At 41.0% G+C, this 26,551-nt stretch overlaps 1 protein-coding gene across 5 annotated transcripts in view; it reads right to left on the bottom strand.

Annotated features, from left to right (window-relative positions):
* Nucleotides 1–204: 204 nt before the first annotated feature.
* Nucleotides 205–26,551, bottom strand: part of PLAGL1 (PLAG1 like zinc finger 1) — a 48,182-nt gene continuing 21,835 nt past the window's right edge. For all 5 annotated transcript variants that reach the window (XM_030945494.1, XM_030945498.1, XM_030945496.1 and 2 more), the window contains 6 exons: nt 15,760–15,915; nt 14,575–14,687; nt 12,160–12,309; nt 8,723–8,842; nt 6,697–7,193; nt 205–6,297 (listed from right to left, as the gene is read on the bottom strand). In XM_030945494.1, the coding sequence (XP_030801354.1) occupies nt 5,022–6,297; nt 6,697–7,193; nt 8,723–8,842; nt 12,160–12,309; nt 14,575–14,687; nt 15,760–15,915 (2,312 nt within the window). In that variant the 3' untranslated portion in view covers nt 205–5,021. The remainder of the gene's footprint in view (nt 6,298–6,696; nt 7,194–8,722; nt 8,843–12,159; nt 12,310–14,574; nt 14,688–15,759; nt 15,916–26,551) is intronic.

Raw genomic sequence — 26,551 nt, forward strand, 5'->3', positions numbered from 1 at the left:
GAGCCTTTTTTAGCTGAGAAAGGAGATATGAGAAACTGGCTTTGATTGGTGCAAATAAATGGTCTCATCCCTAATGTGCCTGGAAATGGTTTCCAGGATGAGCTGCTCCATCACCTTCCCACAAATACAGATTTAATCTTCTTGGAGAAAATAGAGTAAAATATAAAAGCTCTTTCTATAATAAGAAATAGCAAGTATATGGCTTATTGCTGCTTCTAGACCACAAGCGGACAACAGAAGATAAGAGTGATGGGTCGGCAAGGATGTGTTAAGGCTTTCTGCTGACACATTATGGAAGATATTAAGCAGTGCAGTTTTTCAGCACCAGTTCCCCCTGAAATGCTACAGCTACCAATAAAATAACCAAACTACAATTCATTGGCTCAGGTTTGATTTGGGCTTTTTCTCTCTAGGCTACAAATCTTACAATGCTATCCTGTTTGAAGTTGTGAGATTATCTGCATCCGCTGCCAAGATTTAATTAAATGATTGCCTAGAGGGATGGACATTACCAGCAGTTCATTCAATGGCTTTAACAAAATGTAGGAAGATGCATGTGATTTTCTTTTTCTTTGCCCTAATGCTTTGATATATTGAACAAGACAAGTGGACATTGTGGAACTTCATGTGAATATTTAATAGAATCTTCCAGTAAACAATAAATGATAGTGATTGATACACAAGAAATGGCCATGTATGCTGTGCATTTCTTCAAAGCACTTTGAGTTCAGACTAAAACCATACTCATTCTGGCATTAAACGTTTTGATTGCTTTTAAAAATTCATCAACAAGATAGAAATGTTGTAGAGGTATATCCCTTCTTATTATTTTGGTCACTTGATCCACTGTCAGCCTCGGATCACCATAAAGTTTCAGTGATGCAACAAGTAGGGGCTTTTTAGCCCAGTAATTTTCAGTAAGGATTTAAATTAAAATCCATAAGGAATTTTCTTACTTATTAAATGCTCATTAAGTAAATGAAAAGTAGTTGGACATGGCAGTAATAAATACCATATTTTAAACAGTTTAATTGAACTAAGACTAGCTAATAATGATTAGATGGATACAGAAAGGATGACACTTGAAGCAACTGTAACTCCTAGAGCTAGAAAAAGCAGGCATGACAGTAGCCCCAGTATATTAAAGCAGTGCTGCTCAGCCTTTCTTTCAGTCCAGGAAGAAGACGGAAAAAACCCAAACCCATTCCAAACTATACTGTGCAATCTTACCACAGTTCCTTTCTTTAACAACCAAATAAATGAATCCTCAAATTTAGAGCAAGTTTTACTGTATTTGTTGTTGTGTGTATCTCCATTATTTACTGATTATACAAGTGTAGGATTTCATGGCATAGTTTCCAGTATCTTACAAAAAAAATATATATATATACATATATAAGGGCAGGAATGGTGTCTTGAGGAAAAGCATTTTAAGCATTCCACTAGAAATGAACCAATCATTAATATATGGAATGTAACACCCCAGTTCAGACTGGCTATGAAAAATTTTCTGAAAGTAACAGCAACCCATTGACTAAGGAAATGGAAAGTTCCAACAGGAAAAGTTGGTAAATAAAACTGAAGAAAAAAGAAATGAACTTGGTTTCTGATAGAGGATGGGAACTTAGCAATGGACCTACTTGTGATTACATAGAGGATGCAGTCTTTTGTTCCATGTAGTATAATTTTAGCTTCTTGACATTATTTCAGCAGGTTCAGGTCTTTTTTTCTTATTTCATAAAAAGAATGCTTTTTTTATGAGACCAAATGTTTACTAAATTTTGTTCTTTTACACTATGATTTGATTATAGTAATTCTGCTGTTTATTCACCACATACTGCTCTGCTTCTACAGGTTTTCAAGCAGAGTTCAGACAAGAGTATTTTTATCTCTACTTGAATGTGAGGTAAAATAGCCTAAGATCTCCCAGATCTCTTACCTGCTGTGCCATGGCCATGGCAGTTCTCTGCCCTTACATCCACTTCTCACATTCGGAGGAGGACTGGTCAGTGCTCGGGCTGCTGCCTTCCTCCACCATACCCACGGTGGATGTGGGGCTGCCTCTCCCCACACTGGTGCTGTCACAGCCCTGCATGAGCCAAAGGCAGTGCCACCACAGGTGTCCTGCAGCCTGAGCCTCAGCTACTGATGGCCTCTGAGAAACGCTCACAGAGGTCTCCCTAACAAACACATTCAGAAGGCCCAGTCCTGCTTACAGTATTACATGACTTGGGGCTATCTCACGTCTCTTGAGTTGCAAGAATTTTAAAACAAAACAATTTTTTTTGACAATGTAACTTTTTGAAATAGCTTGCCTTTCTTTGTCATGGGACATCATCAGCTTCTGCTACATTTATGATGCCAAGAATCTGGAAAAATAAAATTGAACGGGCTGATGGGTTTAAGCCGCATTGCACATTTAAGGTTTGCTTCTGTGCTTTACTTGCAGACACCATTGCTGTGTGCTTTTAAAATATTTTAAAATACATCAAAAGCAGTTGTTTTCTTTTTATTTGAACGAGACGGTCTTTAATCTGCAGTTACATATGCATTGGTAAGGAATGCTTATCATCTTTCCATATTTTGGAAGAGGCTGAGATCAGGCAGCAGCACCTCTCTTGGCAGCCCAGAGCTCAGGTACCATGATCCAGGGTTGAAAGATCAGCTGGAAGAACGTGCTCAGTGTCTGCATAATGTTTGCTTCTTAACATCCCATTTAAATTCAAGGACAAGTATTTAGGTAATTACTGACACCTCTTATAAAAGCACAAACCAAAATGACAAAATGTGTATGATCAGGAAGTGCTACAAATTTTTTTTGTAGCTAAGAATTTTTTGTTGTAATTTCGTTTTTTGTGGTTTTTTACAAGTACATAAGCTTGCTTGAAGCCAAGTGAATACAATTTGCACAAACAAGGAAAAAAATACAGTTAAGTGCACACACACCCCTTTCCAAGTCCAGATGAAAAGCCTAGCTATAGAATGTGCACGTAACACTGTTTAAAATCTTTTCCCTATTCTGGAACTCATAATTTAAATAACTACTCACTGGACATGATTATGAAGTACCTGTTTGCCTCCTGCTGTTGTCATTACAGGAATGACCTTAAAATTCCTTTTGGTCTGTCTTATGTCAAAAATTTTCAAGACAAAAAATACCCCCTAGCACTGCATCTGCAGAATATATTCTTTAATGAGCTGCAATAAGACAACCCTTAATCCACATACCAATCAACTTGTAAGAATATTCAATGACATTGTACAACTACAATGATCTGTAGCCCAGTAACAGCAAAACAGGAATAATTTAAGAATGATTTTTTATTTGAAGCTCTCAGGAAATATTCCTGTGATTAATGAGGGAGAGGAGAACATGTTTGCTCCATGTTATATTAGTAATGGCCATGGGATACTATGAACTCTCTTTGGATTTAATGGAAGAGTAGTTCTTGGGGTTTGAGAATTTATTCAGATTCAGAAATTCCGTGTCTGTTTCAGATGAAACAGAATCCATTAGTAACTGAGCCATCCACTAAAACCATTATGATGTTTTTGTAACTAGTTTTCTAGGCAACAAACTAAATTGTGAAGAGTTTGTTTCTTTGTTTAATAATGTCATCTACTGAAAAATGTGATCTTTATAATTTCTGCTTGTTCATGCATCAGGTGATAGGACTGTCACACCAACCCACTGTCCACAGGAATTTACCCCAGGAAACAACCAGAAGTCCCCATGGCTCTAGTCTGCAAGAAACAAAGGCTGGAGTCCAACTCCAGCAGTCCCGATGTTTCTGAGCAGAACCCCATGAGTAAAATGGCTTCAAGCATTCTCAAATTCACTAATTTCAGCTGACACTTGTAAGGCAGGTTTATAACCTGGTTTTGAACAGGGTCCAGTGTCAGCTCACACCACAGCCCCTCTGTGCATGGACCTGCCCCTGGCTCCACAGGGGTCCCACTCGGGCACAGGTTCCTCTGGACCAGGGCTGGACTTCTGCGAAAGCCCATATTTTCAGATGGTTGCAATTATTAATCATTTCCCAGACTAAACAATGGCCATTTTTATCAACAAAAGGTGAATAAAGGCCCCTTAGGTAGGATGCATTATTTTTTATTAAGTGTTGAATTAATCAAGCTGTTGACCCAGTGGGATACCATAAGCTTAAATTTAAGCAAATGCTCAAATACTTTACTAGAAAGAGAGAGAGAGAGAGAGAGAGAGAGAGAAGTGTCTGATGTCTTGGCAGATCCAGCTCTAATTGAAAATTAATGTTTTGTTCTAACTTGAGACAATTCACTTCCCATTCTGAGAACTGCATGTATCCAAGACAGCAGTTCTTACACAGTCATTCAGAAGTGGAAATTATTTCCAGCTCTAGGAAAAAGGCACACAGCTGAACTGCCCGCCAGAAAACAAAATCTAGTTTAACATAATCATAATAGTGATGAACTTCATTGAAGAAATTGAAACAAGGACGTAAGATTTACTCTTGGAATGATTTCGATTTAAATTAAGGATTAATAAATGTCATTAATTAAGTGCTTAACAGAAATCTATCTGATGTTGAGAAATTGTTTGTTACATTTGCCATGTGTACAAATTTGCTGTGATTTATGGCTCATTAAATTGATTTCTTTGTGATTTCCCCCCTCTTCCCAATCACCCTAAACATATTTCTCCTATTGCAGCAGCCATAGTTTTATTGTGCCTGTTATGATACTTTGCTGTCACTGAAGATAGTTATTCAGTTGTTTGCATGAAAAGAAACAAAAATATAGAGGGAGCTGAGGGAAACATGTTAGTTCTACTGTTGTCATGTGCTAAAAAACTAACAGTATGAAAAATAGAGCTTCTTGTTTATTAACATCCTGAATTTAACTACCATGTTCATAACGTGCTTTGAAAACATCTGGGGCAGTTTTCTTCAAAACAAAACAAAAACACCCCGATCCTAACAGATTTAAGTAAGAAGCACAGTCTTAAAAAAGAAAAAAAGGGAAAAACCCACACAGGATGATGGTTACTTGAAGGCATGGTGAAAGTGAGGCAATGTTACAGAATTTGTAGTGGATGGAAAGGAGCGAGGAAGATGGTGCAGCTGGTTTATGGCCATCCCACCAGCTGCTAGCTGAAGACCTTGCTGTTGGCCAAGGCCATTCAGCCTGTGTGATGGTTCCTCTGAGCCAAAAGCCATTGTGATGTCCCCAATAGTGTTCTGGTTGTCACCTGGTGGGAGCTGCCAGAAGCCCATCACATGAGTAAGATCCATGAAAGGCAGGCTGGCAGTTTCAGCTGCTGCCTCTGTCTCTTTGTGCACTGGGTACTTGTTAGTATCCCCTACAGGCCCTGAGGAAGCTTCTTCCATACTGATTTTGTGGAGAGACTGAGGTTCTGGTAATGGCAGGTCCTCAAGAAGATGCACATTGTAACCTTTAACATCCACTTTTATTGGTAGATTCTTGAGGGATCCTGCGGCAAATGAGGTAGAACTAAGGTCATATTTGTTAGGCTGATGAAGGTTCAGGTTGATAGGGACAGCTGCTGAACATGGTGTGGGAGGGACAGCCGGGAGGCTGTCTGCACAGCCCATCCTTTGCAAGTGAGGAGAAGACTCAAGAGGAAGAGCAGTTTGTAAGCTTGACTGGGAATGAAGATGTGAACAGTTGTATTCCTCTGTTTCTGAACTATTCACAATCCCATTTGGCACAGGGACCCTTTCAGGAAGAGGGGACAGCATGCTGGCATCTTCCTTCAGTCTGTATGAAAAGAGCTGGTCAAGGAGACTCACTGAGTCACCATTCTGCAACCTGCTCTTCAGCAGTTCTTGCGGATGAGTCTTCCTAGTATGGCGTGTCAAGTGGTCCTTCCGCCCGAACCTCTGGGCACAGAACTGGCACAGGAAGTCTTTGCAGCCTGTGTGAACCACCATGTGACGTCGCACATCTTTGCGGGTATAGAAGTGACGCTCGCAGTGGTCACACTTATGTTTCTTTTCCTTCATGTTGCCAGTCGGCTTCCCTGCATGACTTTTGAGGTGCTCCAACAGAACCTCAGTACCATCAAACTCTTGGGCACATACCCTACAGGTGAGGTCCCCGCTGGTGGCAGCATGAAGAGCCAAGTGTCTCTTGTAGCCTAGCTTGGTGTTGTACTTCTTGCCACACTCTTCACACTTGAAGGCCATCTTGTTGGGGTCATGAGTCTGAAGGTGATTCTTTAGATGGTCTTTCCTGTGAAAGGTCTTTTCACAGTAGCCACACTGGTGAGATTTCTGCGGAGAATGAGTGGCTGAGTGTCTAAGAGAAAAAAAAACCAAAACACACACATACAAAAAGTCATTTGTGTTCACATTTATTCTAGTACGTTTACTCTAGCAGCCTCAAAACTTGAAAATACTGGAATTCTCAAAGGAAGGCATTTTCACAACTTATCAGGTTATTAGTAAATTCTACATTTTGGGGAGGGGGAGGAAGGTGTCAATCATAAACTATAGAGCAGCTTAAAACTGCTCAACATCATCTTTTTGAGTAGTCACCATAATTAAGGGAGACTAGTTTTCTCCAATTCTATCAAAAAACAGTAATAATAAAAACTGAACCTCAGGGATTAACTGTCACTAGAACACCCCAAAGGAAAAAGCTGTGTTTTTCTCCCCCCACACCCCCAGTAGAAAAGGAATGCCTTCAGAGCTGTACCTGAGCAGTTTATATTTGGAAATGAAGGCTTTTGTGCATCCGTGCTGGGAACACTTGTAGGGACGCTCCCCTTTGTGCACATAAGTGTGGACTGTGAGCTTGTCAATGGAATCAAAAATCTTCCCACAGAGTCGGCAGGGAAAACTATCTGGCTGCTTCACTTCTTTTCCCTTCAGCAGTGAAGACCGACCATTTCTCCATTTAGGTATAAACCTTACAAGAGCACCACAAGTGCTTCCTGAGCTGGCACAGCTGAACTTTGCAGCAGAGGAACAGGAAATGGTCCCAAAGCATTGAGTAATGCTTTTGCCTAATGATGCTCCTCTCAGTTTCCCTTTGAGTTTGTTTTTTGCTTTTACAGGTCCCAATTTATTTGGTGGTCTGAACCTCGTAGGAAGGACTCGGTCTTTATGGATGCACTGGTGAGATTCCAGCAGAGCAAAAGTTGCAAAAGTGCTTCCACAGCTGGAGCATATCCAAGAGTCTACAGGCTCTTTCTGCAATGAGAACAGAGACAGGCCTTACTAAACATTCTAAGGAAGGGTCATATTCTTCTCACTCCTGTGCTTTTCTAAGACCCATCATTGTCTCTGGTGATATTTACTTCCATGTGCTACCACCTAGTTGTTCAACTGGCAATAGATTGTGTCTAGGAGTAAAAACTCAAAGGTAAGGTAAGGTTGGCTAAATACTGGTTTATATGTTTTTGTTTAGCATTTACTGTAACAGTCCTGAGTCCTTCACTTTTGTTTATCTGTGCTTACTGAATTTCAAAGTCTCTATGTTTGTTGCATTTATGAAATTACTCATAAACAGTTGTAAATTGTACTTTTATCTTTGGACTGACATAGTTTATCTGCTATTCCAGCCACACAAAAATGGGATGGGTTTCTGTACAAAAATGTAGTTTAGTCATACAGATTTCCTTGTGTCTTGGGCTGACTCCATGCTTTACCACACAGCAATGGTCAATGGCTCCAGGAGAGGCTTCCTCACTTAGCTTGACATCTGGCATTAGACTTCCATTAATTGGATAACAAACACCTTAGGTTTAGGGATCAGGGATCTCAAGCCTAGCCTGACTTAAAGCCTTTGTGTTTTTTTAGGCAGTGTATTATTTGGAAGTATTACTTCCATGGAAATAACAGCTCTATTGGATTCAGTTAAATTCACTTTAAATACTGATACTATAAAAATTCTGATAAAAACAATTACCAAAAAACTCCTATCACTGATGAAATATACTTCCAATTAATGCATGACCATGTACCTCCTCAACTTCATCTACCTTTTATGTAAGTTTCTCAAAAACTGTCCTTCTTTTCCCTTGCTCTTGAGCTAGCTTGCTCTGGAGAGCATGGTGAGGCTGTATCCAATCCCTCTTTATTTCCAAACTGAGCCTTCCTCTCTGCTAAGACTTGTGCCTGATGCTGTGGCTCTCCCTCACCCTCCTTCTGGGGAATATTCTGAACGCCTCACAAGCCTCCTTGGAACATGAATTCCTGGTTCATTTGTATTCCTGGTTCATTTGTTTCACATTCTTTCTAGATTAAGTATTGATTTTCACAGCCATGTTTTCAACACTTAACAAACTTCTCCTATCAGTTTAAGGATTTCTGCTATGATACAGAGGGGAAGGTATTTGAATTAGTAGAGAAGGGTTACTGAACAGGAAAGACTGAAATAATTAGTGGGTACTCTGGCCAATCAGTCAGAGCAAAAGAAAGGAAAATGGTGAAAAAAGTCTGAGGCTTGACAGCTTGGTTATCCAAAAATTAGTGCCCATCTTAAGTCTTTCCAATACATCAAGTGGTGCCACTTCTGACTATATCTGATGGCTCCATTGGATTACAAACACAGGACAGGAAGATCAGCCTTTCTCTGGGTAGCTGCTTGGCTAAAACTGCTAAAAGTACTCTGCGGCCTACACTTGCATTACTAGAGTTATATAAACAGAGAAAACATGTAAATAAACCATAATTTACCATGTCTAGTGATGGCTTCAATGCAGAGTAGGGCTACTTACTGCTGCTGGAGGCAAAGGAGAGACATCTGATTCTTCTTTAATGAAGACTGCAGAAGCTTCCATAAATTTGGCATAATCGGCAGCATACCATACTTTCAATTCTGTGTGGGGTTCAATTGGCTGTGAATGGAAAAACCAGCACATTTTTACTTGTGTCAATTTTCCTAAACCAAACAATAAGAAAAATAGCAGGGGCAGGGGGGTGCAGTGTTTTGACCTTTTCCAAACTGCATTTTTGACTCTGTTTAAATTATTGGTAACTTAGTTTCAAGATTCAAGCACTTTTTGAGCATCACTGCCCGCTTTCTTGATTGACACTTTCTGTTTGTAAAAGTGGAATTGTGTATGCACAGAGATTTGGGGTGGGGGGGCTGTAGCTGGAGGGATGCCTCAATGCTCATAACCTTTGCTCAGTGAGACATATTTGTCTGTAATGTTCAGACACCCATCAGTCTTTCCAAGCAATATCCCATGCCCATTCCTTGATGCCTGGAAGTCCTCTGGACACAGCACCTAACTATAGGGTACAAGCAAAGGAAAAATGCCTTGTGAAGGCACAAGATCTTGGATGCCTCCTGGATATGTCCCACTGAGCATGGGTGCAGAGCTGATCAATATGTGCGCTGCAAGGCAAATTGGCACTTTCCCTGGGCTGGCTCTAATGTGTCAGGCTTGCTGTGAGCGTGCTTTACTGTAACTCCGCCCTCCCTCCACTGAAGCCTTCCCCCACAGGATTAAGGGAGCCCATAATCTGCAGTCTCCCATCCAGTCATGCTTGCCCAAATCTCTCCTTGGATTGGAGTATGACCTCTTCTGACAAATACTTTCAGTCAATAATATAGCAGAGAGAAAAGGAGAGGCGTGATTACACTCCCTGGCTAAAGATCTATTAGTTCTTTAAATGCAAAGGAGAAAACTAAACTTTGGGGTCATGATTTATATGACTCCCTGTACACAATTTTCTTCATCTATAATAAACACTAACATTGCTGCAACAAGGGTAGAGCCAAACTGCACTGTACTTGTAGTTTTATTTTAACTAAGATAAACACCTGCCACTAAAAAAAAAACACCCCCCCCAAAAAAAAAACCAAAAAACCCACCAAAAACAAACAAACAAAAAAAACCAAAAAAACCCCAAAACCCAGACTAGCCCAGAAAGACAGCAGAGCAGCCGAGTCTTATTCCAGAAAACATAACATCATAAAATCCATTTATTCTGTAATATTAGTGTGGGATAAGCATGGTAGGGAAAAGACAATGTAGATTGTGCATGTAAACAGCTGAGGGGTTAATTGTGGCTTTAATGCTGAAAACTGACTTTTGTATTCCCAGGCACAACAAGCCTGCCTGCCAACCACAACCAGTGTGGGTTGGGCGTACATTTTGGTAACACCTGGCCTAAACAGAAATGGTCTGTCCAGAATTCTCCACTCAGTTAAGGACATGAGGCAGAGCCACTAAGTAGGAGGATCATCATGCATTGTGAGACAAAATGTTTAAGGATGTCTTAGGACCTTGGCCTGTGACAGCTGAGACTGATCCCCACAAAAAAACTGCACAGCATGACACTGTCACTACTTTCTGCCCAGCATTCCTAGACCAGCAGCCATCTCCTTTATGGGAAGGCGAGAGCTGGTCAATGCGACTTTGAAGGGAGAGCAAGTGCATCAGTGTGTGAAACAGTCAAGTAATTCAAAAGCTCTAATCTCAGTAAAACTGACATGAAATATCGGTATCCAAATCCACTACAATTAGTCTTTTACTCTGTGCCACCAGTGACAATAAGAGAACTGCAGTGCACACATGACACTCTCCTGGGATCAGACCAACAGCAACCATGGATTATTTTTATTTCCATACCTTTTAAAGCACTTATTTCTAAGGACTGCAGCCATTAGGTCAGAAAGTAAGCTAATGGTGGTGTCAGGATGCCACTTATACGTCTGCTTTAGTAGCTGTAGTTTCATGTCACTGAAATCCCATTTCTTTGTAAAAATAGTGGGGAAAGGAGCCAATCCTACTCCTATCTTAATCTACTTTACTAAAAATGTTTTGAGAAAGTATCTTCAGAATAAGCCCAAAGCCAGCCTCACAGCATGACCAGCAGGGTGTGCCTAAGTGTAGCACAAGGCCATCGCATTCATTGATCAGGACAAAATCTGCAGGATGCCACAGCACCCTGAATGATACTGGGACTTGGGAGAAATAAAACCCAAGTAATGCCCTATGACCTACAGCACAGCAAAGGTTCCAAGACACATGCATCATCCTAGGACACTCTTTGTGTCAGTGTATGGGATGCAGCTCTCCATTAATGCCAATGTGCACAGTTCTGCTGAAGACAGCAGAGAGCTGGTTCAATAGAATTTAAATTACACTGGAAATTTTAAGTTACTAGTTTATAACAACTACTTCTTGGAAAAGTTCATGCTTCCTAAATACAGTATTAGTAATCCTGTCAATTTTACAAGCATATAATGCATTTCAAATCAAGCTGAAATCTCAAATGATATGGACTGTATGAGAATCTCAAACACAGTTTAAATATGTCTCAGGGTAGTATATACTATTTTACATTTTTCTTTTTTTTCTTAATAATTATGTTGACATTAATCCTAGAATCAACTATACTCGATACTGTTATAAAAGACTTCAAGGGTATGAAATGTTATACTCTCATCACCACTATACAGTAAATATTTTTCTCACTGTGCAGGTTTAGAAACAAAAATGGAGTAAAAAATGTAAATACTACTATGCCACAGATATATGTGCTAATCTTGGATATGAAACTGAAATGCTGGATTTTAATTTATAGTAACTACTTTTCACTAATATTCTTTTTTTTCATTTTAATGTTGCTCACAATGATATACAAGCATTATGCTCAAGAGATAGATTTCTTTTTCCCAAGTGTGCAAAAGAGTTATTTCTGATTAAAACCAACTCTGCCTAAGAAAAGGGCCAAAACATGGAAATTGTACATGAAGATTCACTCAACACCTTGTTCCTGAGCACAGAGCAATGTGCTCAGAAAACAATATGTGTCTAGAAATGTAATAAAAGAAAGGAATTTGTTTGTTATTTCCAGAATGAAGTACTGTTGAATGTAATAATGCCAATTAATCCCACCACATACACCTACCTGGCATTAAAGAGCATTCAGTTTGAACACTATCAGCATGAATGCTTTTTATCTTCCCTCAGCTCAGTTTCTTCACTACCCACAAGAGCAAGTACACAACACCTTTTCTTGGCAAACCCCATACACTGCTTGCTTTACTACAGATTAAATGACATTAAAGTTGGTATATAAGTAATGATCCAGTTAGCAGAACATAATCAATCTGTCATTGTAAAAGAGTTAGTCCTTTAGAACCTTTGTCTATAAATTTCCTTTTGGATGACAGGTGGAGCAATGTAGGTTTAACTACCTTAACTGTTGTGAAGTAGACTTCTCCACAGTGCTGGTAAGCCACAAGGGTCTGTTCCTCTTGGTTCCGGGCTAGCCGGACAAACATCATCCAGTTTCCACAGTCCTCATTGGGAGTGTCCAGAAAGTACTTCCCTCCATCTTTCAACACCTGAAACAAAGGGGGAGAACAGGATGAATATGATAAAACCAAGTCCTGTATAGAAGCACATTAGTTTTCTTTAATTTGCAATAACAGCCATCAGTTATCTATCTTGTCTGGGTCATATGTCCCTTGAAATCATGTTTGTTTTGAAATAGATCACTCTTAATGAACACTGAGTACAACAGTGAGAAAGTGAAGAACGAATACCTGCTGAGCACCCTGCTACTAAAATAACTGTAGGCCTTTGTATGTATTTTCCATTTATAGTTCATCATTTTTATGTTATATAAAGATAATATTTAGAACTAAGTGCAGGCAGGTAGAAAGATAAGCTTTGTGCCTTAATCTACTTCCTGAGCACTCGATAATCTCAAGCCTCAGTGGTACCACATTTTGCATGGAACAATTGTACAGCTTGTGTTAGTAAGTCCAGAGAGGTAACATACAAAATAATGGCATTTTAACAGTCTTCTCTTTTTCCTCTTAACAATGCAAAAGTAAATACAAATGAACTATGCCAGAATGATATTTTTCTTTTTCCTTTACTTCATTCTTCCTAGATTCCCCTCCAAGAGAATGCCCTTATTAGGCAATAACTACCGACCTCAAACAAGACTATTGCTTTCTGCAACAGTGTCTCAAGCATGGACAGACAAAGCTGCACAACTGATGACAGCACAGCCTCTATTTGTTCTACTAACCACATAACTGAGCAAGTAACTGCAAAAAAAAAGTTGCATTTTCATTGCTTCTGGGAAATATTTTATCTAACTTCATCATGTTTCCGATGAAAGCACCCGCCTGTTGGACAGGTTTGGTCACATACTCATGCTAGGGAGAAGTCAAGGCAGCTACTGCTGTCATGTAGGAAATCTGGGACTCTAATCTCCTCTTCTGAAGAAACAGTCCATTCATCAGCCAGAGCTGTGCTTATCACTGTATACTTTTAAGCAAATGGTGCTGAGTGATAGAGGATAGGGTGTGGTTTACAATGGCTTGGTGAAAAGGAAGAAACTGGGTGCTTAGCTCATCCATCCATTGTTAGAGAAGTATATTTTCTGCATTTTTAATAGTGTCTAATCAAAAGACTGAAGATATTTAGCAATAGAGAAGAACAAACCTTTTCTGGCATTCACATGCTATGAGAATCCCATAGAAGGACACTGTTATTTTCCTGGCAGATAATTCCCATGATTTCCATGTGCAAATCAAGTTTACAGCAACTACTGAAGATACTACTACTTTGAAGCTCTCAAACTAAAGTTCAGAAGTATTTCCTCACAACACAGTGTTTTCCAGTCCCAGGCTTCTGGAGAAAGCTCAAATGAAGACACAGAGTGTGTCACAGGACAGCTGCTGCTGGTGCCTCTCTATTCGGGGGTGAGAGGGCCTGATAGGAAATGCAAACTCTGGAAGAGCCTTGACCTGTTGAGAAGTCCTGACAGAGGCTGTGGCTTGACCATGGATTCATTGTATGACACAGAGCTGTGCTCAGCCATGACCCTGACAGCAAAATGCAAAGACTGGGGCCCAGAGGGTTGCAATCAACTGCAACTCCCAAGGAATTCCTGTGGGAAAGGATGTCCATGTACATTTGTCTAAGCTGGGCTAGTCCTGAGAGGCCACAGTTTTGCTGGATAAAGTACAAATAATAGTGTCACGGTCCAGGTGCAACAATCAGTACCTATGTGTGCAGCAACAGAAGGTACCAGCACTAAATAACAATCTGATTAAATAAACTGAGGTAATGCACTGTGCATCAAAGTCTATATATCAATTAAAATTATTATTAATTAAGAACAATAACATTTAAAAATAATTAAGAAGTGTTTCCCTATCTGTTTCTCCCTACTAAGCTAGTGCCTTAGTGCATATTTCTGTTGCTCTCACTAACTCAGTGCACAAACTCAAACCTCATACCAGTGGTATGGTGCAAAGCACAAATCCTTTTGTGTTACCTGGGAAGAAAGGTCAGTAGCCATGCTCCCTGAAAAACTTATCAAGAGCTATCAGACTGATAGGCTTAACACCCTAGAAATGGTAAAACTAGAAAGCAGGAAACCAAACTTCTAGAAAACACAGTATACAAGAACATTTGGGTACTTCAGTACTTGCTGTACTACCTAATAATGTGATTTACACTCATACTTACACATCAAAAGTACAAATAATGAACTAGATCAGATGGCAAATTGACTGATTAAAATACCTAAATAAGTATGAGCTGCTAAAGACACATATGCACTCCATAGGAAAGCAGTGGGTTTTTACCTGCAGGACTAGTCTGCTCTCATCATAGCAGGTCAGTTTTGTAGACAGTTGACCAACATAAGGGCCAAATTGTGTTCTCTTCTGTATTACTTTCTTTGCAAATACACCAAGGACTGTGAAGAAAACAAAGAGCAGTCTAATATTAGTACAGACATCACAAATTATTTCTTGTATGCTTACAGTTGTGAAAATGGAGATAAACAAAATAGTGCAGAACACATGGATTCTTTTTCTAGACAAATAAGCCCACTAAATAATTCTAAGGTGAAGAATCTAAAAAGGATGGAAATAGGTACTGATTTTATTTTTTTTAAATGGGACTTACATTGAATAAAAAAGTACCAAAAATCCATGACAGGATGTTAAACTGAGTATGCAACACAAACGTGTTGATGCTCCTCAATCTACAAACTGATGTTATTGTAGTCCTCTGCCTTTTGGCATAATTTGGGAGGTTGTTCTCTCCCAATAAGAGTGGAAAGAATCTATAAAAACACAGTATTAGCCTGCTTAATCATTCCGGTTATTCCACTGCCAGATCAATGGAGTGACAGTGTAGGCATCTTGTCATTCTCTGTCTGAAAAGCAATCTAGGCAGGACTAATTATACACAGGTAGCTGTGGAAAATTTGCACACTAAGAACATCATTCCTTTGTTCATTTTGGGCATTCAAACTGCTTTGCTTTCACAAGGAAGCAACAGTTTTTCCACAATATGAACTGAAAATGCTGCAAAAGGTAAATTACCCCCCTGTGATCTCTGGAGTTTGCAGGGGGTGGATAAGGGATGTCATTTACCATTTTGTTTTTGACCTTTCATTGAATACTCTTTCCTGTTTTGCATGCTTGGGGAGAAGAGAAAAAAAAAAGTAGTAGTGCATGGCTGTTATTATTAGATACAAATTCAACATTCATTAAACATGGATTGACTGAACAGAGCTAACTGGTTGTTCACAGCTAAATGTCACACCAGCTCTGGCTAATGTCCCACCATCAGTTGATGTGTCTGTTACCAGAAACCAGTCACAAAAAACAGTAGCTGACTGTGAGCTTTAGCTGTGCTCAGCTGAAATCTGTCTTCATAACACAAATGCCCAATGATTATGCCTTGAGTTACTCGTGAAAACAGGCCAGTGTCTTTGTCTCCTTTTTCTCAAATGTGGGAAAAAGAGCTAGAATACTTACTCTGCTGGTTTCCAGCTCTCAGCTCCAAGACTCGCAAAGTGAGGTAGTGAGGTAGGGTGAGGCGGGCCCGGCTGGGAATAACCCTATCTTTAGCCCTGATGAGTGGTCCGTGGAGTTTGCATTCTCCTATAAGGCTTTTACCGCAATCCTCACACCCTACAAATCCAGAAAAGGGAACCTGTTACTAAAAATGACCAACTGCTTTCCAATTTTGTCTCTTCTAATTTTGTCATGTTGAGAACACATCTGGAATTACGAATGCTTTTCTTCACATCAGTCTTCTACATTAGGTAGTGAAAAGATTATCTGCAAGTCAAAACTAAACAAGGAAGGTTTAAAATAACACCTCCAGCATTCTCTCCTGAGCAAACTGGTGCGTCTTGACCTCCAAAGATTTTGACATATTCTCCTTCAGAGGTGTCACAAACGGTGCCTTTGGAGACTAGGATTGGAGCAAAACTGGACTCTACTGCGTGCCCAGCTGTAAAGATGCATATATTTATACAGAAATGTGGACAGAGTTGTTAGTAATAACCTAGGTAAGGCTGGTCCCTTCCAACCTTACCCATTCTGTGACTAAGAAATTCTGAAATTTGCAGAGATCCAAGGAATCCAAGAAAGACTTTGTGTCTGCTGCACAGAGCATTCTCAGCAGATGAGACCCTCAGAGTACCATGAGAAATGAGTATGATGGGTCCTACAGCCACAGCTCAGTTGACAATCATGCAGGGGCAGCCTCCTCATAGGCTGCTCTGCCTGTGGAAGTAAGGAAAAGGGGCACACTGCATCTCCCAGCTGTTGGTTCCCAGTAATGACATCTGCAGGCTGAACACACGGACCATCCAGAGAACTCATTAAAGAGAAATACATGTCTGCAAACTGACTTTCCCCCAGCACAGCGAGATATTTTTGGTTCAGTGCAGCTCAAACCAGTTGCCAGGGAAACTCATACAGAGCAGTGACAAAACTGAGCAATGAGACTTTCCAGCAGAAGGTCATCTCAGCACTGGTGTCACACAGGGCGATGGGAAAAAGGGGACTTGTTGCACAAAACCTTTTTATAGACAGTAGAAACCAAACCAGTGAGCCAACAATGCTTTACGACTGAGTTAAAAAGAAAAGCTGATATTGGTCATCCATGACTACCTCATTTTGTTTTCCTCCTGAAAACTCTGCTGAGCAAGTCTATTCAGTAAGTGACAATACAGAGCAGAGGAGGGGAGCCAGAACAGCCAGGAGAGCTCAAGGGAGCACTGTAGCAGGGACTGGGGCAGGAGAGGTGAGGCTTCATCACAGACAGGCGATCATAACCAAGGGGCATAAAGGGCTCAGGAGACACTGCCTGAGGAGACATCAGAGATAGTCTTTGAAAAAGGACAGCAGCACCAGAAATGTCATATTCAAAAAGGTTTCTGTTTGTAAACACAAGCAGGCACTCGACTACTAAATCAAGCACCTTGAGAGTCTAGTCCAAAATCTCCCCAGATAAGCATAAAGTATTCCTACCTACTTCTTTGGGCTCTCCATCAACTCCAGCTGAGGAGATAGATAGACTTGTGTGTTGGTCAGGCTTCAATAGTCTGACTACTGACTACTACAATAGTCAGTATTTTTCAACAATTTGTGGACCATGGAAGTTTTCTTCTTCCATGGCTTCCAGGCTGCACACCTGCCCTGTGAATAGCTGAAAAACATTTATTTTTGCTAGTGCTACAGATAAAGAACATGCCCCTTACATCCATTGCTTAAAATGCACAGAGCCCAACAATATAGCTGCCAGGTATATTTTTCTTGTTATACATTTGTTTATGTAACCAAAAGTCCTCTACAGCTAGGCTGCAAGAAAATAAAAATATTTCCTTGGTCATTTAACTTAATTGGCTTTTAAAAGAATTCACCCTTCTGAGGGCAACAAAATTATGAGGGCTTCCTGAGCTTGCTTGGAATAATAGTGACTTTGTCTCAAGTCAAACAGCTCCTGCTTGGAGAGTCATTGTATGCAAACGGCCAAAACACATTACCAAAAGCAAAATGGAGACAAAGAACTGCTGTTAGAGGAAGGATGTGTCTAATCATAAGTACACGACCTTATCAATCCATGCCATACCTCTGTGATTCATCACTAGCAAGCTCCTGAGCAAACCTTCCAGCTGCCCCAAAGCAGTGCCCACCTCTGAGGCTCTAGGGTGGGCAGCTCCCAGGAAGGCTGGAAAGGGCAGGCAGGGGGAAAAGGGCATCCCTTGAATCAGCTTCCAGATTCTGCAGTAGTGCTCCATTAGCTAACCCTCCTTGGTCCTCCAGATCCAGGACATAAGGTCTGAAATGATTCACACATGGGTAGTAGAGAGGCTCTCCTCTAAATTCAGGAACCACTTTGCATCTAACTGGGTGTTGAGCAAGGGTCTCCAAGCTGGGCAGCCCCACAGACAGCTGCCTAGGCAGCACACCTCAGCAGCAGCAGCAGCACAAAAACATCAGCCAGCCCTGCACAAAACTACCTGCAGAGCTGGAAGCACTATTAAGCACCTTGCTAGCATGGCCTGGGATTCTGACCTGACACAGCTGCCCAGCACCTTGAAATATGAGATTAGCTCAGTCGGTTAGAGCATGGTGCTAACAACACCAAGGCTGTGGGTTCAGTCCCTGCACACTTAAAGAGTTTGACTTGATCACACTTGTGGGTCCCTTCCAACTCAGAATATTCAGCAATTCTGTGAAATATCCAGTTGTCCAACACTTCTCCTAAGGTTTTCTATGTATACGGGTCATGAAGATAACTAGAATGACTTAAGTTACTTAATAACAGACATACTGGAATTACATTCACTACACAGCATTTCTGACCCCATACCAACATCTTAGTACCCTGACTGCAAATTTATTGTATTCTAAAAATAGCCAGGTGTACCAGAAAAACAGGATTAGAACACTGCAAATAGAATAACTTTAGGAGCTACTGAAGGAAACTGAGATCTTTGCAATTTCTGTCCTCCAAACTAACAGCGCAAAACTGTCAAGTTCACATTCTTTCTCAACAGGCCAAGGAATGATCCTTTGTGTTTCAATGCTAAATTACAGGTGCCATTGACAAAGGAGGGTACATAGAGCCACAGCACAGTTTGTAAAGCTCACACAGATTTTATGCCACTTTTTAACTTGACTAATTAAGTAAAATATATTTTTTCAACAACAGCCTCAGAACACACTCTAACCTGTTCTGAAATAGGGCTCATCCAGCTATGGAAACAACATACACTCTGTTGTACTAGCACAAGAAATTAAAAACACTTGGTCAGAGGAATTACTTTCTGCAAAGAAGATTTCTTCTGCTTTTTGCTAGGCATCTTAGTACCTCAATGCTTTTTCAGTTTCCTTGCTCCCTTAAATTGTATTTACACAAACAAAATTAATGGATTCGAGGTCATGTGCAAACATGCAAGAAAAGTAAAACTGCCATTATTCCTCTGCTTTGTTGTGATTTAGATGAATAGGCAACGAAAAGAAATAAACAAGATTTACAGGAGTTACAAGCTGTTAAAAACCAGACTGTGTCATTTACTACATCCTTAGAAAAACAATGCTATATTGTCCCCTAGAGGGTACTTCTCCATTCTTCCTCTGTCCTCGCAATGATTCTGAAAAAATTCCAAATAATGCCTTTTTATCTATCTGTATATAAAACTGCACAAGCTAATAGATCTTGCAGCTGTTCAGATTTTTATTTTGCTGGACCTCCCTGCAGCAGAGGGGAGGCAGGCGAACAGAAGAGCCCAGCCCTGGAGCAGGTGCAGGCTCTGACCAGGTTGCGGGTGTGCAGCCACCACTTCAGTCGCAAGGACAAAGCGCTCACCCCTGCCGGCCACCACTGGAGGGGCTAAGAGAAGGGTGAGTACATCTTCCCAACACCCCCAGCCGGTACCCCTGCACCTGAATGCCTCTGCTCCCACTTCTCCCACATATTGGGAGGCATGGTTGGCAGCAGCCACCCCCTGGCTTTGCCCCGCTCTTTGGGTCATCACAAAACTGAGACCCGCTGCCCGCAGGATGCACTCCCACCACACGAGCTGACTGGACACTGGTGGCTGTGCTCCCAGGGAGGAGAATGGGCTGTGAGTGTGGCTCACCTGTACTGGCCTCACCATGCTGGTGCCTCACCCCAGTCCAGGTCTAGGTGACACTTCTCCTTTGCTGCAGCCTCTACAGCCTGACAGCCCCAGCTGCCAGCCTGCCTCGTCCTCCACACAGCTCTGGGGCCACCACACTGCACTGGGACAAGCTCCCACTGCCAACAGTAGCCAAGCTGGCACGGCAGCTTGGGCAAGCTGGACTTGAGCACAGTCAACAAACTGGTTTCCAAAACAGCAGCAGGGCTGGAGCACTGTGCCACCCCCAGAGGCACAAGCCCAGCCTCGGGGAGAGCTCATTAGTGTGGGCGAGGAGCCATGGGCTGCGGTTCCACAGAGCCCTGCTGCACAGATAACAGGAGCTATACATAGCCATGCCAGGAACTGCAATCACTGTCCTGATAGCTCACACATGCCACTGGAGCCTGAACCAGTCAGCAGCAGAACATCGCTTCTTCAAACCAGTTTGCTAGAAACTAGATGCTTATCAGGACCTCCTCCCTGCGTTTTCTCCCACCCCTGCTTTCAAGTGAGACTTTACAGTACCTGAACATTTCAGCGGCCCACAAGATGCCTGCGGTGCAATTGCGTCCCCTGTGAAGGCAGAGGTAAATCATTTCTTTTCAATTGTCCACTTGGAGCAAATGCACCCTGTGAGAAACGATCAGAGGCTGAGCAGACCTTGGCATTTGCTGTGCTGTTTTGCAGCATTAGAATTAGCTCCCATGTGCAGAGGGAACAAAGATCAGTGTACACAGCAGTTGAAATCCTAGCCTAATTACAATCATAAGATTTGCATAGCAAACAACAGTAATTTATTCCAGAGTAAAACTGTAGCACTCCGTTAGCCTTGTTCAGCCTTCACAGAGAGGAACACTGCAAAAACACCTCCTGGATATTTTCTGAAGTACATTGCACATGCCAGTCTTGGTTCTCTTAGCCAAAGGTGCATGAGGGTTTCCAGCCTGAGGTCTGTTTTGCAGCACTCTGTGCTGGAAAACTTGAAATCCTTGTTCTACAATTTATTTGGCAAAAAATTCAAAGTATTCAATTAGCAAACAGTTATTTTCCCATTATTGTGGGCCACTGACACACATTTTCTCTGAAAAAAACATTAATGAAAGAAGCTTTATAGCCTAAGTTTGACGTGCAAAACAAAGCTTTTAACTGATTAATAACTGATTCTATTTATATTGAAGTAAAATAGAACTTGTCATAATTACCAGAATTCAGAATAATTTTGTTCAAATCCCATTAACTTCTGATATTTTATTATGCTAAATTGTCTACAGAAAGATCTTTACTTGTTAACTGGAAAAACTGATCCCTAGTCCAACATCAAAATAGGTGAACATTTCCTCAATGTCTCCTTTTCACGTGTTTTCTATGTCATACACCAAAACTTTGTATTCGCAGAGACGTATGACTGCTCAGCTCTGCATGGAAAAAAAGAAAAAATACGTAAATCAAGAAAGCCCACTACAGGCTGACTTTGCAATGATAATCATTCACCTGGATAAAGACTGAAAACTTGCATTTCTGTGCATGACATTGTATTATTTGGGAAGCAGGTGCAGTGTTTTCCATAACCCAGCACCCAAAATAATACCACCCTGACAAGGAAGGGGAAAAAAAAAAAAGGAGGCAGATTTACTCCTGTGTGCTTGAGAGGGAAACTTCAGATTTCAAGCAGAGTTCCCCTGTCTTTGACACACAGAAACCCTGAAGCCTTGCAGCCCCTACCTGGTGGCACCAGCACAGAAACTGTGGACATGCTGCTGGGGCAATACTGGCCCCTTACCAAGGGCCAGCACCCTTGTGCTGCCATGCCAAGGCTTTCTGGTGAGAGGATGGGAGCTCCTGAGACACAGGTGAAGGGTGAAGAGGAGTCCTGGTCCTGCTCAGGCATTAGTGGCACCCTGCACGTAAATGCCTACTGCTCTTGGGGCCCCTTCCTTGGGAAGGAGAACAGTAGGTGGTTTGCAAACATCCCAGAAATCATTCTGAACATTAAACATATTCATGGGAACATGACCTCACTCTACTAAAATGTAAAACTTTAAAAAGGAGTTACTATATTTGGAGACAGAAACAGAGAAAGAGAACAGCAAACATGCCTTACTGCCACGCCACCCCATACATTCAGTCAGACCTGCAGGTCAAGCTGATTCCCTAAAACCCAGCACTGCAGGTGAACCTGCCCCTCAAGCACCCTGACCCAGCCTCTGATGTGCTGTGACACCTTCCTTCACCTCACCTCCATCCTCCCTGTGCCTGTCTTTGCTCCCAAGAAGAATGAAGATTTGGAAGGAGAGTTACACCCTTGCGTTTTCAGCAGTCGGAGATCATCTGTCAAGGCACCTGCTCCTTCCTCACAGCACTATGATCCTGACCAGCTGTTCTTATGGAAGAATGCCTCTAGAAGGGTGGCTCAGCACTTATCTGACTGTAAAGAAACCTCACACAAAGCACATGTCCATTCTTCTGGCACATGTTCCAATATGTAAATTCTTCCAAGCTGCAGAACAATTTGTTATACAAACACATACAAAAGATAACAAACACTATGATTCGTTACTCGTTCCTAATAGGGAGTCATCATGACCATAATCAAGCTCATCTGGGAACAGTAAGTCTTTCACCTGGTGGCCATGAAGTACTACAACAGGCAAAGCCCAAAGAAATTTAAATAGTTCTCAGTAAAAAGTCAGTCTCACTTCAATCCCAATGAGGCTTCCTACCGTGCTCGTTCTGTCTAGCAAATCTGAGGAGCAAAACAGTTAGAGAAACCTCAAGGAGCACAGCTGGGCTATGGAATTCAGCAGTTCCAGTACGTTCCACGAAGGCTGTGCAGCAAAAGGACACCCGTGCTCTGCTGCATCTTACAAACTCCACAGGAAAAAGGTTACCTTCACTGTCTGAACACCTGAAAAGGCAGCAACTTACACATCCTTCCTGCAAAACTAAAGGAGAAAAAAGCTCCAACAAACTAAACAGGAGGGAAAGTATGTAGGTGCAAACTTCACTGCAGTCTGATCAACTCATTTATCAAAGCTCTTGGTATGTTCATTCATCTAAAAATGACCTCAGGTCAAAAAATTCATTGATTGACTGAAAGCTAATTTAAAAAATAATCATTTTCTGGTTATTCTTGGGATAAAACTTACTTGCCACATTTCCAGTACACCACATGGGGCTTGGTTGTTATCAGAACCCACATACATAAATGAGCACAGTTCAAGTGAAGTCACCTCCCGTAGTTTACATGTAATAGCTTCTAATCAGTATAAACAAAGAGATTTCTCTTTCTGCTGAAAGCTGAGCACATTTCAAACAATCATATTGAAAAATGCAGCTGGATTTTCCAGGGTTTTTTTTTCCTTCTCTCCCTCTCCCTCCACTGTCTTGGCATGAAGTCATATAAAATTAGATCCAGAAACAGGGAAGGAGGTTAACAGCAAATTCACAGAAACAACTACTACTTTTTACGAGAAAGAACCTGAGTCAGCATAGCATGGTCCTATGAAATGCACAGCAAGAAGCTCACTGAGAGGGAAGCTTTTCTGTTGCACTCTGCCCATCTTCCCCAGCAGCAGTCCAACCTGGTGCAAGGCTGTGGCTCCTTGTCTGTGACACCTTCTGCTTGCTTTAGGTCTTCACTAGCACTGTCCAAACTGCCCTGTTTCTATACTGTAGATGGCAAGACTAAAATCCCCCTGTCACAGAAACAGAGACAGCCACCAGGAGAGTCATATTCAAACGGCTCATAGGCACCCTGTGGCTCCCAGACTGCACGTTGGACCCCCAAAACTGCATCTCCCACACCACAAATTCTACCTACACAGCAGAAGCATTTCATGTATCTCAAGCACTTTCCTTTTGGAGAGATTTTTGGCAGGACAGATGATTTATTTTAGTGTGAGACATTTTAGTGGAAAATGTGAATGCTACTATGGCAGTTCAACACAGACACCAGAATCTTCCATCTTTGTAATAGCAGAAAAAACCCCATATAATAGATCTTCCTAAATTCACGTATGTATAAACACACATGCACACAGCCACACACACACCACAGTAAGTGCATTAATACTGTCAGCAGTTTTATTGATGGCAGGTCAACACCACGGTTTCAATTCCGATAAAGGAAGTGCAGCAATTATAATGACTAAAGCTTAGTATTGATTAGTTGAAATATTTCCAAGCCTTGCAACATTCCCTTAAAAGGGAACCCTAGATTGGGTCTCTCGCTCCTTCACTGAACTTGGCTTTTAGTGGCCAGCAAATCCAGATGTTGTGTTGAAGAGACTGGTGGAAAACTTGGTGAAAAAAGCCACCTCTCCTAAGGAAACCAGCCCAAATCAATTCTTTATTTTCCACTGGTGACTTTCAACATGGACTTGTGGGAAGTTTACCAGCAAAGACATTAGCAGCTGGGATATATTTCCAGCTGCTTACTGGAAGAATGAATCGGGCAGGTAGACACACTTTGGAGAAGGTAACATGAGTTTACTGTAGAATGCAAAGAGGAAGCATGGCATGCAGAGTGAAGAGATACCACATTCATCCCGTGGCTGCAGAAGCAGATATCTTTAGAGGCACATATAACAACATGAAGCAAATACAGCTACTGGGAATCAAAGTACAATGTTTGCACCCCCACTTCTGCAGGTATTAGTCTGTGCACATGGCTCTATTGACATGCAAGTAGCCACATTATGAAAGAAAGCAGTCCATGTGGAGAAGTGAATACACTTAGGACTGATCAGGGCTGAGACCTTGGAGTCTGAAAAGAACACTCCAGTCCACATTACATTCAGCAGAAGCTATTAATAAAACTGGAAAATGAGTTAATTTCCTCAGTGAGCCATCCAAACTTCCTGCTGATATTCCCACTCACCCAAGAGAAAAAAAAAAGTTGGTTTTTTTTCCTTATCAATGAACCCTAAAGTATATATCTAAAATACCAAAATGAAGGAGTTGTCTTTTAAAAGAATTGGCTTTTGTAAATGAAGGGTCATTAACAGCTTAGCAGAACAGCTTTAGTTCTTACTATGCATCCCCTTCATAACAGACAACTTCTGTTTTTCCTTGCTTCATTTCCAACAGGAAAAGCATGCTTGATTCCCAGCCTCTCTGGGAACAAAATGGGTAGGAGACTCTCATCCTTAGCCTTTATGACCCTGTTAAATTATTTTCCTCTTTTAAGGCATGAAGTGATTTCTTTAAAAAAAAAAACACATAGGCATTGAGAAGCTTTGCTGCTGAACAGAGACAAAAATGTATTTCTGTGAAAAAATACTCCCATGTGCAAGTATCATGTCTGTGTTTCCATTCACTCATTTTCTTTTTCCTAAGATCCAACATTTATTTTTTTCCTACAAAGAATATTTTTATGGGGAACCATATGATAATTAGCTAATATCTTGGCTAATACCGTAATAAAGAAATTATCTCTACCTGCACTTCTTTAACAGACCAATTAAAAAAGGCTGATAAGATTGGCAGCAACAAATTAGACAGCAGTGCAGTACATTTTCCTTACAATAACTATTCTCCTGAGGCATAAGAACAGCCCTGTAAGATACAGAAATACAAAGTAGATTATTATAGATTATTATAAGAGAATTGCATAAGAGTTGCAAAAATTTGTGGGTTTAAAAAAATTGCAGATTTTTTATATAGATTAAGCTCTCAACTCAGATTATAAAGTATCTCCATACAGCTCTATTTATTCTGCTGAGAGTCATCTTAGTTTGAGATCAAATAAAATTCAAACACTTTTTATAGATTTCTGATTAATCTATAGTTTTAAAAAAATTATTTGCAAAAGTCACACGCACATGCACAAATAAATTCTTACATGAATCTAAGACGCAATCTTGCAATGCAAAGTTGCAAAGAATTTGTTCCTGTTTTCACTTTCCTAGCTCTAGGAACAAGATGAACAGATGTTAAAGACATCACCCAGGGAGAAATGCACCATTCCTCAGATATGTCTTTACATAACTCTGGTTATTTAACATACATATTTACTTAAAGCTGTGTATGATTACATATCTCACCTTATATTTGGTATATTTTACTCTGTTGGTTAGAAATACATTTTATACTTCTTCCACTTCAACACTGCCAACAGGTCAAAACAATTTCATATTTTATAAAGATGTTAGAAGAGGCAAAGGGACAACTGTCCTGCCAGAACATCCCTATGCACCTCCCCACTCACATCTGCCCAAGCACCTTCCAGTCCAGTAAGTTAAACATAACACACTCTGCCTTGTCTTATCGCCCGAGGAACAGGGAACAAGTGCCACCTTCCGTGTCACACATGAATCATCCGCTTGCTTCCCCATTACACCAACTAAAAAAGCCCCGATCAACTGCGCTTTCCGCAACTGCGATTCCTTTCTATTTGCACCACTACAAATACCCAGGAACCCTCACTGGTCAACGCTTTCATAACACATCTAGATTACAGCACTAAAAGGACCTACAAATATATCTCATGTCCAACTCAAATGTTAACTTTATACTAGCTTTAGCTTTACATTTTAATGGCTTCCAATGCCTATCATGCATAAATATACTTAAGTGAGGTCAAAAAACAGTCTTGACACATTTGGATAACAATAATGACAACACAGCCTACAAACTTTGATATGTAC

This window comes from Camarhynchus parvulus, chromosome 3, assembly GCF_901933205.1.
Source record: "Camarhynchus parvulus chromosome 3, STF_HiC, whole genome shotgun sequence".
Lineage (NCBI taxonomy): Eukaryota > Metazoa > Chordata > Aves > Passeriformes > Thraupidae > Camarhynchus > Camarhynchus parvulus.